At 31.3% G+C, this 15,933-nt stretch overlaps 1 protein-coding gene across 1 annotated transcript; it reads left to right on the forward strand.

Annotated features, from left to right (window-relative positions):
* Positions 1 to 17: 17 nt before the first annotated feature.
* LOC146950658 (uncharacterized) lies at positions 18 to 6,389 on the forward strand. The gene is made up of 5 exons (XM_085746614.1): positions 18 to 169; positions 469 to 4,025; positions 4,475 to 4,969; positions 5,696 to 5,868; positions 5,981 to 6,389. The coding sequence occupies exons 2-5, from the start codon at positions 476 to 478 to the stop codon at positions 6,119 to 6,121; spliced, it is 4,359 nt and encodes a 1,452-aa protein (XP_085602740.1). The 5' UTR covers positions 18 to 169; positions 469 to 475; the 3' UTR covers positions 6,122 to 6,389.
* The last annotated feature ends 9,544 nt before the right edge of the window (positions 6,390 to 15,933 follow it).

Here is a 15,933-nt window from a genome sequence, read left to right on the forward strand (position 1 = left end):
TTCTTTCCTCTCTTCTCATTACTTTCTCATTTCATTCTCCAAATGCAAAATAATTTACACAAACTTCTTCTTCTCTCTTCAGTCTTCACCTTTCATCTTCCATTTTTCTCACAGCTTTTACCTCAACCATTACTGTAACAACACAACATCAAGCATCAACAACGTTTTGGTAAGTATCTTAACATTTTTTTCATGTTTTTTTTTTCTTTTTTCTGTCAGATTTAGTTTTGCATTTGTATGCCTTTGTCAAAAACAAATCAATACCATGTAATGCTAGATTAGAACTAATTAAAGTTGAAACATTTACCCCTGTTTGCATTGCTATGTTTATTGTTTTAATTTTGACCTAGAAATTTTTTCAATTAAAGAACCTTCTTGTTTATTTTATTTTATTTATTTATTTTTTTCATGTTTTTCTTCCCATGATTTTGCACGTATCTAATTGCTGAAGCTTTTCACTTTTCACAGTTGAATCATGGATTTTGAGCCTTCTGATGATGGGAGGGAAACTGTTCCTTTGTTACCAACGTTTTCCCGGGTTTCGAGTTTCGAAAAATGTAGTAGTAGTAGTGCTGTTAGAAAGAGGGGTTCTGAGTTTGATGACAACAATTCATTGCATATTTCTATTAAGAAATCAAAGTTGTTGCCCTACGACGATCACGACAAAGATGGACATGATATTTCATTGTCGAAGAAATTGACTGATAAATCATTTTCCTCGCTGAAGAAAGACCTTACGTTGTTAGAACAATTATTTGCGGAATGTAAAAGGAAGCAGAAAGTTGAAGAGAAGAGATTACAGTCCATAAAGAGAGATACTGAAGAGTGCTTCAAAGAGCTTCAAATTAAGAAGAAGCAAGTTAGTGTTGTTAGAAGAATTGATGAAGCTCGCGAGAAAGTGCAGGAAAAAATTGATGATTGTATCAAGGAGTTTGTAGTGAAAGAAGAGGAGCTCTATTTGATGGAAAACTTGATTAAAGAGAGCAAGCTTGAGCTCAAGGCAAAAGAGATAGAACTTAATCAAGTCAAGGGTAACATTTCAAAAGAAATAGAACTTCGTCAAGTCATTGATAACATTGATAAGGACCGTGAAAGGAAGGAACAGGAACTCAAGGCTCTTTCCCAAACAATTGCTGAACTTGCTTTGGACTGTAAGGCCAAAGAGAACGAGCTTGATGCAGTTAACAAATTAATTGGTGAACAAGCAGAAAAGTTAGAATCTGAAAGGAAGAAGGCAATAAATATAATATCAGACATGAAGAATAGTATTGCTCAAATGAAGGAATTTGAGTCAAAGCAGAAGCGATTTGATGATCGGTTTAAGGAACTTGAGTCAAAAGAGAAGCAGTGTGAAGAACGGGTAACAAAGCTGGATTCAAGAGAGAAGCAGCTTGAAGGCCGTGCGAAAGAATTTGAATCAAAGGAGAAGGAACTTGAAGGTCGTATGAATGAGCTTGAATCAGAAAAGGAGCATTTCAAAACTTGGGTGAAGGAGCTTGATACAAAAGAGAAGCAAGTTGAAGGACGAGCAATGAAGCTAGTGTTAAAAGAGAAGCAGAGTGAAGGACGAGCGCAGGAGCTTCAGTCAAAGGAGAAGCACTTTGAAGAATGGGCAAAGAAGCTGGAGTCAAGAGAGAAGCAGCTTGATGTCCGTTTGAATGAATTTGAATTAAACGAGAAGGAACTTGAAGGTCGTATGAATGAGCGTGATAAAAAAGAGAAGCAAGTTGAAGGACGAGCAATAGAGCTAGAGTCAAAAGTGGTGCAACATGAAGGCCGGGTGAAGGAGTTTGAATCAAAGGAGAAGGAATTTGATGGCCGGGTGGAATCTAAAAAGAAGCATTTCGAAAGCATGATGGAGGAGCTCAAATCAAGAATGAGTTCGTTGAAAGGACAAGTTGAGGAACTTGACTCTAAAGAGAAGCAACTTGATGTCCATGTGAAGGAGCTGGAATCTAAAAGGAACCACTTCGAAAGACAGGTGAAGGAGTTTGAATCAAAAGAGAGAGAATTTGAAGGCCAAATGAAGGATTTGGAATCAGGAAGGAAGCATTTTGAAAGCCAAGTGGACGAGCTCAATTCAAAAGAGAGTCAATTTGAAGGACGGGTGAAAGAGTTTCAATCAAAAGAAGAGGAATTTAAAGGTCAAGTGAAGGAGTTTGAATCAAAGAAGGAGGAATTTGAAGGTCGATTGAAGGAGCATGGATCAAAGGAGGAGGAACTTGAACGCCGAGTGAAGGATTTTGAATCAGGAAGGAAGCATTTTGATAACCAAGTGGACGAGCTCAAGTCAAAAGAGAGTCAATTTGAAGGACAGGTGAAGGAGTTTCAATCAAAAGAGGAGGAATTTAAAGGTCAAGTGAAGGAGTTTGAATCAAAGAAGGAGGAATTTGAAGGTCGATTGAAGGAGCATGAATCAAAGGAGGAGGAACTTGAAGGCCGAGTGAAGGATTTTGAATCAGGAAGGAAGCATTTTGAGAGCCAAGTGGACCAGCTCAAGTCAAAAGAGAGGCAATTTGAAGGACTGGTGAAGGAGTTTCAATCACAAGAGGAGGAATTTAAAGGTCAAGTGAAGGAGTTTGAATCAAAGAAGGAGGAATTTGAAGGTCGATTGAAGGAGCATGAATCAAAGGAGGAGGAACTTGAAGGCCGAGTGAAGGATTTTGAATCAGGAAGGAAGCATTTTGAAAGCCAAGTGGACCAGCTCAAGTCAAAAGAGAGGCAATTTGAAGGACTGGTGAAGGAGTTTCAATCACAAGAGGAGGAATTTAAAGATCAAGTGAAGGAGTTTGAATCAAAGAAGGAGGAATTTGAAGGTCGATTGAAGGAGCATGAATCAAAGGAGGAGGAACTTGAAGGCCGAGTGAAGGATTTTGAATCAGGAAGGAAGCATTTTGAAAGCCAAGTGGACCAGCTCAAGTCAAAAGAGAGGCAATTTGAAGGACTCGTGAAGGAGTTTCAATCAAAAGAGGAGGAATTTAAAGGTCAAGTGAAGGAGTTTGAATCAAAGAAGGAGGAATTTGAAGGTCGATTGAAGGAGCGTGAATCAAAGGAGAAGGAATTTGAAGGCCGAGTGAAGGAGCTGGAATCTAAAAGGGAGCATTTCGAAAGCATGAGGAAGGAGCTCAAATCAAAATTGAGGCCATTGATAGAACAAGCTAAGGAACTTGACTCTAAAGAGAAGCAACTTGATAGCCAAGTGAAGGAGCTGGAATCTAAAAAGAAGCTGTTTGAAAGCCAAGTGAAGGAGTTACAGTCTAAAGATAACCAACTTGTAGGCCAATTGAAGAAGTTTAAATCAAACCAGAGGGAATTTGAAGGCCAAGCGAAGCAGCTGGAATCTAAAAGGAAGCATTTCGAAAGCCAAATGAAGAAATTTGAGTCTAAAGAGAAGCAACTTGAAGGCCGAGTGAAGGAGCATAAATCAAAAGAGAGAGGATTCGAAGGCCAACTGAAGGAACTGGAATCTAAAAAGAAGCATTTTGAAAATCAAGTGGAGGAGTTCAAATCAAAACAGAAGCAATTGAAAGGACAGGTTAAGGAACTTGAGTCTAAAGAGAAGCATTTTGATGGCCGAGTGAAGGAGCTTGAATCTAAAGAGGATGACTTTGAAGGCCGAGTGAAGAAGCATGAATCAAAAGAGAGAGAATTTGAAATTCTAGTGAAGGAGCTGCAATCTAAAAAGAAGCAAGTTGAAAACCAAGTTGAGTTAGAGTCAAAAGATAACCAACTTATATGCAAAATAAAGGAGTTTGAATCAAAAGAGAAGGAATTTGAAGAACAAGTGAAGGGCATAAAATCAATGGAGGAGGAACTCGAATCAAAAAAGAAGCATTTCGAAAGCCAAGTTGAGGACTTTAAATCAAAAGAGAAGCAATTTGAAGAACGATGGAATAAACTTGAGTCAGAAGAGAATAAGTTCAAAGCAAAGGTGAAGGAGCTCAACTTAAAAGAAAAGCGGTTTGAAGGACAAGTCAAGGATCCTGTGTCAAGGAAAAAATATATTGATGGGGAAAAAGAATCAGGTAAATGTTCTTATTCATCTTGTTTATTGAAAAAATTTCTTTACAACTGTTCCTCTTAATGATGATGATGATGATATTATTTATAACCTGATCTACTTAATTCTTTAATATTTTTAATCATGTTAATGTTGTATGTTTAGACAATTTGAAAAGCTTTTCTAGTTTTCGTATCACATCCACAAACTGTCAAACTAATTTGGATTATCTTGCTACTGCTATCGAAAGATTAGTTTAGTATATTAATGTAGTTTTAATTACATTGAGGGGCACTTAATAGTCCTATTGGTGCAACTATTTTTAGTCTTGTTTATTAATCAATAATATCTAACACTTTCTCTGTTGATTCAGTTAACTTGCATACTATTTTTTTTTAAGTCTTATTGTCACTATCATTTACTGATGTTTCTATAAATATGAAGAGCTTAAATATCTGCTATCTAAATATGCAGTTGCATCTTACATGGATGATCATTCAAGACGTGCCTTTGGTGGAATAAGTTTGCAATTGGGCGTAAGCAAGAAAACTGATGGAGTTGAGTCACTTTTCAACGGTGTTTTAGTTAATCTGCAAGAATCATCCGATCCATCAAAACTTGTTTTGGAAATGATACTGAACCCCATAAGTCCACGGTGTCAAAAGGGAGATAATGTGATTATTACTGATTACCAAATCTATCTGCTGGAACAACTGCTGAGAATCTCACCAGATATTGAACCTTGTGAGAGAGAAAAAGCATTGAAGCTAGCATATGATTTAAAAGAAAACATGAAAGACAATACTGAAAATTCTTTGGCGGTTCTTGCTTTTCTGCTGCTTTTGTCAATTTATAAATTGCTTGATTCTTTCGATGAAGATGAAGTTCTGGATCTTTTTGCACCTGTTGCTCTGCACAAAATTGCCGTGGAGCTGTTTGGATGCCTGGGTTTTGCAAACAGAGTTTCTGGTATGTTAATTTAGATAAGCTTTAGATATTTTATCATGACTATCAAATCAAATGAGTTCGCGTCTGTTGTTACTTTCCCTACCATTCCTATTTGCACTCAGGATGAGGTGATTTACCCAGTTTATTACTTACGGTGGGTGATGTTTGGAGAAATTTATGTTTTAAATTCAAATTATTTTGAAAATGATATAGTAAAGGTAATTATTAAGATTGTCGTGTGAAGTGTAAAATCTATATTTTTGCCGTTTTTTGTTCTCTGGTTTTATGTATCACAATTCACCACATTTATACATATCAAAATAATTAGTAGAAACCAATCACGTATATATATTTTTTTAACATGTCAGAAATAAAGACTAACAACTTAGAGAAAGACAGTTTACATTTCAAAGTATGTTTTTTTGTTGCCGAAATGCCTCCATTTTATCATTGAAGGGGCAAAAAAGGAATCATTTAACGGTAATGGGTGAAATAAATCCTTTTAAGAAATCGGACAACTCTTAAAAACTCTCAAAGATATGTGCAAAGATACAAAGATCAAGGTACTAGTTGTTGGTGTGAAATTGAACTGATACGTAATTGGCTTCATTTTGTTTCGCAACAGATTTCACATTTGTTAAGAGAAAATTGACATCTCGGAAATATTCAGTTCATTCTGCTTAGTTTTTTAATTTTCATGTCTGCTGTAGTAAGTTTTAATGAAGTGAAATTTCTTGCATCTTGCAGATTTTGTTAAGCGTCTTATCATGAGGAAGCAAATTGTTGAAGCTGTTCAATTCAGTTGTGCATATAACTTGACTGACAAGGATCAATTAGTTGATATGTTGCGAGAACACGTCCAGAATGCCAAACTGATTTGTGAGAGCAGTTGCAAGAAAACCAACTCCGTTGAAATCAAGGTTCTTCTGTTTTTATTATTGAAATTCTATTTTATCAAACGTTCCATTCCATTTTCACACATACCCTTGCATCTTAGTTATAAATAAGTTGTTACTGTGTACTTGAACTCAGGATCAGGCCAGAGATCAAGAAATTGCTAGTCTGGGGACTGTTCTACAATGCATTTCGGACAACAGCCTAGAATCTGCGGGTCTGCTTCATAAGGAGATCGACTATCGCATTCTTGAGCTAAAAGCACATAAAGGTTTTTAGTTTTTGGGCTGAAATAAGCTAATGTAAGAAATGGGGTAATGTAAACCTGCTAACTTATACACTACTATTGTTGAGGTAGCGTAATTGTCTTTAACGTGACTCTCTGTTTCTTATTCTATGTTAAACATCTAATTGAAAATTACTATGATACTATGTACCCTAAGGAATTTACTGCTGCTTTAAGAAAAAATAAGCACACCCAACAGAAAATGAACCTGATGATAGTGTTAAAACTCTCTTGATATATCCTTCAAGAAGCTTCCCCAAATCTGATTGAAATTTGATTACCTAGTTTTTATTTTCAAATAATGTTTATAGGGAATAGGCTTCGAGGTAAGTCTGGCATGTAATCAGGCTTCTTTTTTTTTGTTCCTTCAAGAAGCTTCCCCAAATCTGATTGAAATTTGATTACCTAGTTTTTATTTTCAAATAATGTTTATAGGGAATAGGCTTCGAGGTAAGTCTGGCATGTAATCAGGCTTCTTTTTTTTTGTTTGAGTCACATTCGAAAGTTTGATATGACTTGTTAGTCTATTTTATAAGAATATATTTATAATGTGATATAGGTTTAAATAAACTAACAAAGTAATAAACTAATGAGATTGAACTTCATTTTGATATTTAACATGACATTTTAAATAATTTGACTATATGTGATATTTTGTAAAAAAATACTATATATGATATCGTATTTAAACTCTAGTTTATAATAACACATTTAAATAAATTTAATATAACAATGCTAATCTTAATAAAAATGTATTATTCATAATTTAAACTCTAGTCTGAAAGGTTTTTTTTTCCTAATGTGGTCCAACCATTTTAGTAAAATAGACTTCTTATAAAAAGTTAGAGGAAGAGTAGATCATCGAAAGTTTGATATGACTGTTAGTCTATTTTATAAGAATATATTTATAATGTGATATAGGTTTAAATAAACTAATGAGATTGAACTTCATTTTGATATTTAACATGACATTTTAAATAATTTGACTTTATGTGATATTTTGTAAAAAAAATACTATATATGATATCATATTTAAACTCTAGTTTATAATAACACATTTAAATAAATTTAATATAACAATGCTAATCTTCTTAATAAAAAAGTATTATTCATAATTTAAACTCTAGTCTGAAAGTTTTTTTTTTTTTTCCTAATATGGTCCAACCATTTTAGTAAAATAGACTTCTTATAAAGAGGTAGAGGAAGAGTAGATCAAATAGAGGAGAGTTAAGTTAAAAGAGGTAGATGAAGACCTAGGAAAACTATTAGAGAAATCATTAAAAAGGATTTAGAGGTCAATCAGTTCGATCCAAATTTGATTTATAATAGAACACTATGACGTAATTTGATCCATGTAGCCGACCCTACTTAGTGAGATAAGACTTGGTGGTTGTTGTTGTTGTTGTAGACTTCTTAAAAAGTCTTATCCTTTTATATTTAAAAAATAGTTTGACCAGTCTTGACTTGACGTAGGTTAGGTCGTAAGTTTTTTGTCGATCAATGGATATTCAAAGGTATATGATACTTATACCAACAATTTATCATATGTATGTGCGTATATATTATCTATACATATCATTTTTCTGACCATCCTTATTCACTAGAAACTCTAATAGGTATATGCCAAATTTCTTGTTTTTATGGTTTTTTTTTTTACTACAATAACAATATTCATTCATTTAAAATGGTAGAGTACATCAAATACAACATAAATTCAATGTCATTAAAAATGACAAGGATGAACTGGTGAACAAGCACACCACATCTAACTTAATAACGTAAAACAATAAAAAGTTTATCAGTAATGTGACAAATTCAAACTGATCGTAATAACCATGTGACAAATTCAAGCTAATTGTAATAACCATGGTCATTAGTTAAATCGGTAATTAATCAACATTGATATGAGAATCTGATACAGACAAACACCGCAGTCATGCAAGAAATCAAATGAACACCGCATTAAGATATGAAATAAACAACGTCATGCCAAATCAACGAAATCACGAAAAAAAAACAATACAAAAGAAAAAGTTGATATATGTAAAAACAAAAACTTACTCTACGTAGAAACCACTTATTTAGATTAAAAAATATAAAAAATACACATGAATGATTCTAAGTTAAAAAAATGACTCAAAACTAGTATTCATTATGATGAAAGAAAAAGAGAAGAGACTTGCCAAGAAAATGGAGTTTATTTCTCTAAACAAATTAGCATCGACTTCCTATATGATTTTATCTCATACTATATGCGTTTTTTTTTTCAGTCTGGGGTTCGAACCCCGACCTTACATATATTATGTATTGTTCCTACCAACTGAGTTAAACTCACGTGGACATACTACTATATGCGTTTAAAAGTATATGTCACTTTGGGGGAAAAATCTCAAATTATAAGTTATTTTAAAGTATCAATAAAATAATAATATTTTCTTTCTATCTTACGATTTACTAATTTTTTTTATGAAACATTATGAGCAAAAATTGCACGTTTAATTCTACGCATTTAAACTAAGTTTATTAAATCATTGATCTCTTCTCGAAAATCATTTTGTAGAATCTAAATTAATTTATAGATAACATAATTTTAGTAACTTTACATAGGTCACAAGCAATGAAGTCCGAATACTTCAAAACGGCGACGTTTACATATCAAATACGTATCAGATACCGATACTCCATATATACTCGCGGATACGTACCAACAAAGTATCGCAATTAATTATTTTAATTTTAAAAAAAAATATTTTATCGGATACTTATATGATACTCCACGGATACACAATGATACTTCTGAGATACTTCACATATACGTATCCTAGAAAAAGATGAAGGGTAAAAAAGTGAGACAATGTTGTAAAAACTAAGTAGAGATGCATCAATAACATTGTTTCTCAATGAACCACTTAAAATTATATTTCTTATGGATGAAGGTAACGAGAGAGGTGATTCAGTTAATTAACATTAGATAAAATTTGTCTTGAGTTCTTTCAATACACTTCTCTCGATATCCCAACATATAAAAATATAGGGTCATGCTAACTTGTACCCCTAAGACACATGTTAAACATTACTCCCTCCGTCCCATTTTAAATGACCTAATTTTAAAAATTATACTATTTATATAATATGCTTTGACCTCATTTTTCTATTACTGTAATACATAAATACAAAATATAGTATCTAAGATCTTGTTGGATTCGTCACGATGAATATTTTTAAAATATCAAATTTTCATAATTTTTTCTAATAAATTATTAAAAATATTTAAATTAAAAATTGTACATTAGCATACGTGACATGGTCAACTAAGTCTATTAATATGGGACTGAGGGAGTAATGTCATTCTATTAACAGAGGGAATACTTTTTTTCTTAGAATTAATGTGTTGATGTGGACACACAGCTACAGCGCAGTAAATACACCGCTGTGTTACATAGCATCACATCACATCAAATCAAATCGTTCTTTGAAGAAAAGTTACATCAAGTCTTATCGTCATCTCAATTTTTTTTCCATCAGTAACATATGCTATAGCTAACTAGAGCATGGAGATATCCATTTTTGGGTTTTAAAATGGGTCCCACGTGTACATATCATTTATTTATAATTTTTTAATAGTAGTAGTTAATAATGGGGATATCCATTTTTGGGTTTTAATATGGGTCCCACGTGTACACATCATTTATTTATAATTTTTTAATAGTAGTAGTTAATAGGCACTCAATCACTCCAACCCAGATCTCACATAAAATTCTTAAATAGGATCCACTAATCAACTATCAATAATTTTATATCATTATATTTTAATTTTTTAATATTAAGAGAGTGGGGGTCTTACGTAAGACTCCGGATCTTATAAGACCTTGAAAAAGATTCTCCCCATTGAACCCCATTGGGGATACCTATGAAGTACCTAATAGATACCGGGTCTTAAATAGTTAAGACCCTTTCGGTGTAAGCTGCTAGTACCAGAGTTGTGACTTGGGTCTAGTTTCTTTTTTTGGTCAACAAAGAGAAAAGAAGAGTTTTAAATCATTAAAATAGGAGCATTGATATTTTGACGATCAAAGAGTGACAACTTTACTTACACCGTAGAGCTGTTGGGAAGGCAGACCAGGATGGCACAAATCCCAAAGGCAATAAAAAATTATTAAAAAATGAATTGGTATATGTTGACTGTATGAATAGACGGTGTGGTTGTAAGCTTGGATGTTAATTTATCATTCCTGTTAAAATAGGCTCTAGTACATGTAATTTTATTTTATTTTTTGAATTGGAGTACTTTTTTTTTTAAGGAATGAAAGGGAGTACATATATTGTTTGTAAGTATTGGTTTATTAAAGCAAAATGTTACTCCCCCTTTGTATTAAAATCTTAACAGGACAAAACTCATTTGGCACAAGGATATCTCACCTTCAAAATCTATTCTTGCTTTGAAATCAATGCATGACAAATTGTCTACCGATGAACACCTTAGTGAAACAGGTTGTTATCTACCATCTATATGTAACTTGTGTCTAAAGGAAGCTCAAACTAGCACATATATATATATATATATATATATATATATATATATATATATATATATATATATATATATATATATATATATATATATATTCTACACTTGTCCTTTTGGATTTAAACATCTATATGTAACTTGTGTCTAAAGGAAGCTCAAACTAGCGCATATATATATATATATATATATATATATATATATATATATATATATATATATATATATATATATATATATATATATATATTCTACACTTGTCCTTTTGGATTTAAACATTTGGAATTAAGTGCAATATTGATGGAGTTGCTTTGTAGTTAACCTTGATATTTCTACTGCTCCATTGGCAAAACTCTTGGGCACCATGATTGCAATTGAAAATGCTACAATAAGATTATATGTGTGCAATAGACAAGAGCTTCCTCGTTTCCGTTTTGTTAACTATTGACGGTTTTAGTTTTTGTTCCCCTCTCTCTTTGTAGTGTGCTTCTTTTTCTTTTATATATTGTTTAGGGTTTTTTTTTAAGAATAAAAAATGGAATATATTACTACGACAATGGAACCTCTTTAGCACAAGGTGTATTAAAAAGGCCACTCCAAATACAACCAGTCAGTCAAAATATGTACAAAAACACGGTCAGCCGAAACCCAAGCATAACAAAGGGTCCGACCACCATCTCTAAGAACCATAAACAAAAGAGGCGTTATTCGCCTTCAACCACCGGTAAGAATTATGCTTCACTTTTTTCCACAAGAGCTATAATGGGAGTTGGGACATTATTGAAGAACCTGTTATTACGTTCGTTCCAAACTAGTCAAACGGTAAGAAGCCATAAAAGTTGAAGAAAAGAGCGTCTCGCCTTCGAACCACCTAGACAATGAGTAAACTAAAAGAAATGATCCCGGATATTGAGTGGTTCTGCGCCTGAGACACCAATCCAGAACCTGGCCTGCTGCCACAAAGATCCGAAAATGTCACAATGAAGAAATAGATATGTTGCAGACTCGGCAATGCCACAACCCGCCACACACATGTTCGCCTCAGCCGATAAGATGCCACAGTTCAATAAATTTTCCTTTGTCGGCAACCTGTCTCGCAACAAACGTCAAGCTAAAATGGATACCTTCAGAGGTACATGCTTATGTCAGATGAGATCCTGGGTAATGTCAACAATAAGAGTAACATGAGAAGTGAGTAGTTGATACACTTCGCGCACTGAATAACCCCTTTTTAGGGATTTGATTTAAAGATGGACCGTTTGTAATTTTCTTTTTTGAAGGAACCATATGTAAATTGTTTATCGGCCATCAACTTGGCCAATTCAATTTTCAAACAAAAAAAAAACTTGGTCAAATCATCTCTATCTCTATTATATATATTTACCTTATTTTTTTTCGATAGTACACATGGCATGCTTATATTCTAAGGTGCATTTAATGTTTTATTTGATTTACACAACAAGATGTAATATGCTAGAATTCTAAGGTGCATTTAATTTTTTTTTTTATTTACACAACAAAATGACATGAATTTTGGTAACTGAAAATTGGTTGATAGGAAGATACTTATTTTGAAACCGTGATTGAAACTAGAAATTTGCCAACCAAATGGTAATGTACTCCGTCATTATTTTGTTTTAATAAATATTGTGTTCTTATTGTGAATAATCAAGTAAAAATTCTATGGACCGAAAATCAACTTAAAATAAAAAATTATTTTTTCGTTACAGGAAAAAAAAAACTAATAAAGATATATAATATGAAATGCTCATATTATATAAGACTTATTTAGAGTCATTAGCTTATTTTTTTAGTGGGAAAAAAAAATTCGGGAGACCATGTTTAAAAAGTTATTACCTTATTTTTTAGTGGAAAAAAAAGAAAAAAAATCGGGAGACCGTGTTTAAAAATGATATAAAAAAGATGTGATACTTTTTTTTGAGATGTTTATTTTTTGAGATAAAAAATATGTGATTCTATGAAAGGAAATGTCAACTATGTTAAGTTTATGAAAGGAAAATGTATTTTATTGCTATTTCAAAAACAAAATGTCATTTATTGTGATGAAACGTTCATAATTAATAGTCACACAATTAAAAAAGGTTTTGTAACAAAAAAAAACAATTAAAAAAGGTTTCCATATCGAGTCTTTTTTTTTTGTGATATCTATATCGAGTTTTTGAAGCATGGCATCGTCACATTTTAATATGTAAACCAATTATGGTGTAACATGTGTCATCTTTATATAATAAGTTAATCAGATTGTATCGTTTTATTTATTTGTGTCAAATTAAATGTTTACTGCATCTTATTTATGTTTTTTTTTTACTTCCTTCAAAAAAAAAATGTTTTTTTTTACTAAAACTATGATTTGAATCACATGCATGGTTTGACTAGGAAAAAAATCACACTTTTTTCTATTGATTTTTAAATTGCTAACTTTTTGTTTGGCAAAAAAAAAAAAATTGCTAACTTTTTGGAATTGATTTAGAATGATGTCCCCTTTACTATTATTACACTATTACAAATTACATATCACCTAATTGTGGCAAAAACAAATCACGATGTACATCCAGTAGTATTTTCTCCTTTAATTTCTCAATTAGATTAAATACTATTTAATTATGTAAATTTCAATCTTCATGCTCTCATTATAAAATGCGGTCATTTGCAAGCAATTCCTCACACCATTGCAATTGAAAGTTATACTTTCTTCACTCTTTTATCCCAATTCCATGTCTCTTTTATTTGTTTTTATTTAGTCATTTAGTCATAAGTTTCATTTTCTTCTTTCTATGTTCTTTTTTTTTCACGTTTGTTGTTGTTATTTTTTTCTTTTGTATTCTGGTGCCATCTTTTCTGTGGCTAAAATTCTTAACAATGTTGGTGGTGTTAGGTAACAAGAAGAAGAAGTTGCTCAAAAAAAAAAAAAGGTAACAAGAAGAAATTGCAACAATATCCCTTAATATTCTATAAACAAAATCAGCATCATATGTCATAATTTTGACTCCGGTGGTTTAACATTTAAAAAATTATGCACTTTTCTTCCGAAACACAATTTACATGCTATTTTTTCTTTGTCGACAAAGTTACATGTTTATTAACAATTGCAGTGTATTGTGTACTGTCAAAATTAGCAGAGGAAATTCTATCCCTTCAAACTATCAAATGATATAAGAGAATAAAATGAGATTAAAATGAATTATATAATTTCATAACGAGAATATCTTTGTATTTGTAACTTTCTTCGTTCACCTTTTGAATGTGATCATGAAAAAACCTATGGGGAGTTGATTTACCAACAAATTTTTCAATGTAAGAAAAAGTACAAGTGGCATTTTTATATTGTTCGTTTCATTAAATTAAAGTGAATAAATGGAATAGTTTATTCCTTCAAAAAAAAAATGGAATAGTTTATAATGATTATGTACACTATCTCTATTATAAACATTTCCCTTATTTTATTTTGATAGTACACGTGGTAAGCAAATGTTGAATTGTGCATTTAATTTTTTATTTCATATACACACCAAAATGTAATATGCTAAAATTCTAATTTTTTGATTGAATACACCATATATTGATCAATATTCAATGCAAGTATGTCTTTCTAAAATAGTTTTTTTTTGTTAGGTTTTACTTAAAAAGAAAAATTGGTCCTTTTATTATCCTAAGAACCGGATCTGAGGTTTAATAAAAAGAAAAATATCTTTAAAAAAAAATTAAACAATCATTTAAAAAATTGGTCCATAAACTTTTGCCTGAACAAAACAAAATGATTCAAAATTCCATTTATTTCGGTCACCTAATTTGTAAATTCCTATAAATAGTTTTTTTTTTTGGACAGAAATAGTTATATATCATTCTTAGATTTAAATGATAATCAATATTGTTAACTAGCCTATAATCATCCCCATTAGTTTGCTCGGTCATTTTATATTAACATCATTGTTTTTTATTTCAACCAATCAAATCATATCATTATTCATTTGTTTTAATTTTCTACCAATCAGAGTTTATTATGTATGATTATTTGATTTCTTTGGCTATAAATAATCCTCTTGAGACTCATACTTTTCACACCACTTTCGAAATATAACACAAATATTTGAGAGACAACACTAAACCAATATTTTCTTGGTTTTTTAAATTGTTTTTTTGTTTTCTTATTCTTTTATTGTTTTTCTTGCTCCCATTTCATAAAAAGGTTTAATTTCTAAAATTAATCATGTGAGAGAATCAAGGTGATTGATCATTCCTATTGTTAGGTTTTGATTTATTTGTGATGTTCAAAGTGACAATCTCTCATTCTTATTTATTTTTTTTTTGTTGGTACAACACAATCTGTCATTCTTACTTCATATTAATCATTTTTAAAAATTATTGATTTCGTTTTAATTCTAATCAATGAATTTGTAGACTTCTTTTAATCATTTTTTAATTGTTGTATTAGGGTTGTATAATTCTTGCTATTGTTTGCTTAACTTTGATTAACAATTTTGCCAAACTTTGATTTACAAGGTCGAATCCAGCATTAACAGCGCTACCATGTTTGAGAACTGTCAAACAAATATAAGTTGATTTTGATGTTTAAGGCAACACAAACTGAATTTGATCTAAACATATTGTGTATTAAGAGTATAATATGATGCAAATCTCATTTAGGGAAAAATGTATTCTGTGAGAAACGTTGGTGGTGATGCAAATCTCGGGTTGTATGTAACAGCTCAAATACGAACTCAATCCTATAAGTCTCACAAGTTTTTTTTCTTATTAATTTCAACCTGGATCAGTCGTAATTATAAGGTGATTGACAAGTATTTTGCAATCATTTTAATAATATTAATTTTCATTTTTCATTTTTTTTCGTTAAGACATTTAATGATATGTATAATATATGACAAACTAATTTAAATGATAAGCATCTTATTTTAACATATAATCCATTTATATTCATATGTATTTAAACATATTAAATGAATTTTAGTTTAGATATCATATGATTCAATGTCTGGGTGATACTTCATCCCTCTTTAATTATAAGTCCTACTTGAATAATCTTTTTTGACCATAAATATAATTATTCATTTGCAATAAACTATGTGCGTTTTTATTTTTATAAAACATTCCGCGTATTTTTTAATAAGTAATGCAAGATTCATTACATAATATATGTGAAAAAAAAATTAGAGATGCTTATAAAAAAGGATGGAGAAAGTATAAAGGTATATACCGGTGACCTCGCTTGAACGACTTATTAACTAGAACCCGTTTTACTAA

This window comes from Medicago sativa, chromosome 2 (genome assembly GCF_051527215.1).
Source record: "Medicago sativa cultivar Bolivia chromosome 2, Bolivia_mono, whole genome shotgun sequence".
In the NCBI taxonomy this organism is placed as follows: domain Eukaryota; kingdom Viridiplantae; phylum Streptophyta; class Magnoliopsida; order Fabales; family Fabaceae; genus Medicago; species Medicago sativa.

Coding starts and splice junctions, on each gene's coding strand:
- LOC146950658 (XM_085746614.1), top strand. CDS start 476: ATGGATTTTGAGCCTTCTGATGATGGGAGGGAAACTGTTCCTTTGTTA. Junction 4,026..4,474: donor TGATGGGGAAAAAGAATCAG/GTAAATGTTCTT, acceptor CTAAATATGCAG/TTGCATCTTACATGGATGAT. Junction 4,970..5,695: donor TTTTGCAAACAGAGTTTCTG/GTATGTTAATTT, acceptor TGCATCTTGCAG/ATTTTGTTAAGCGTCTTATC.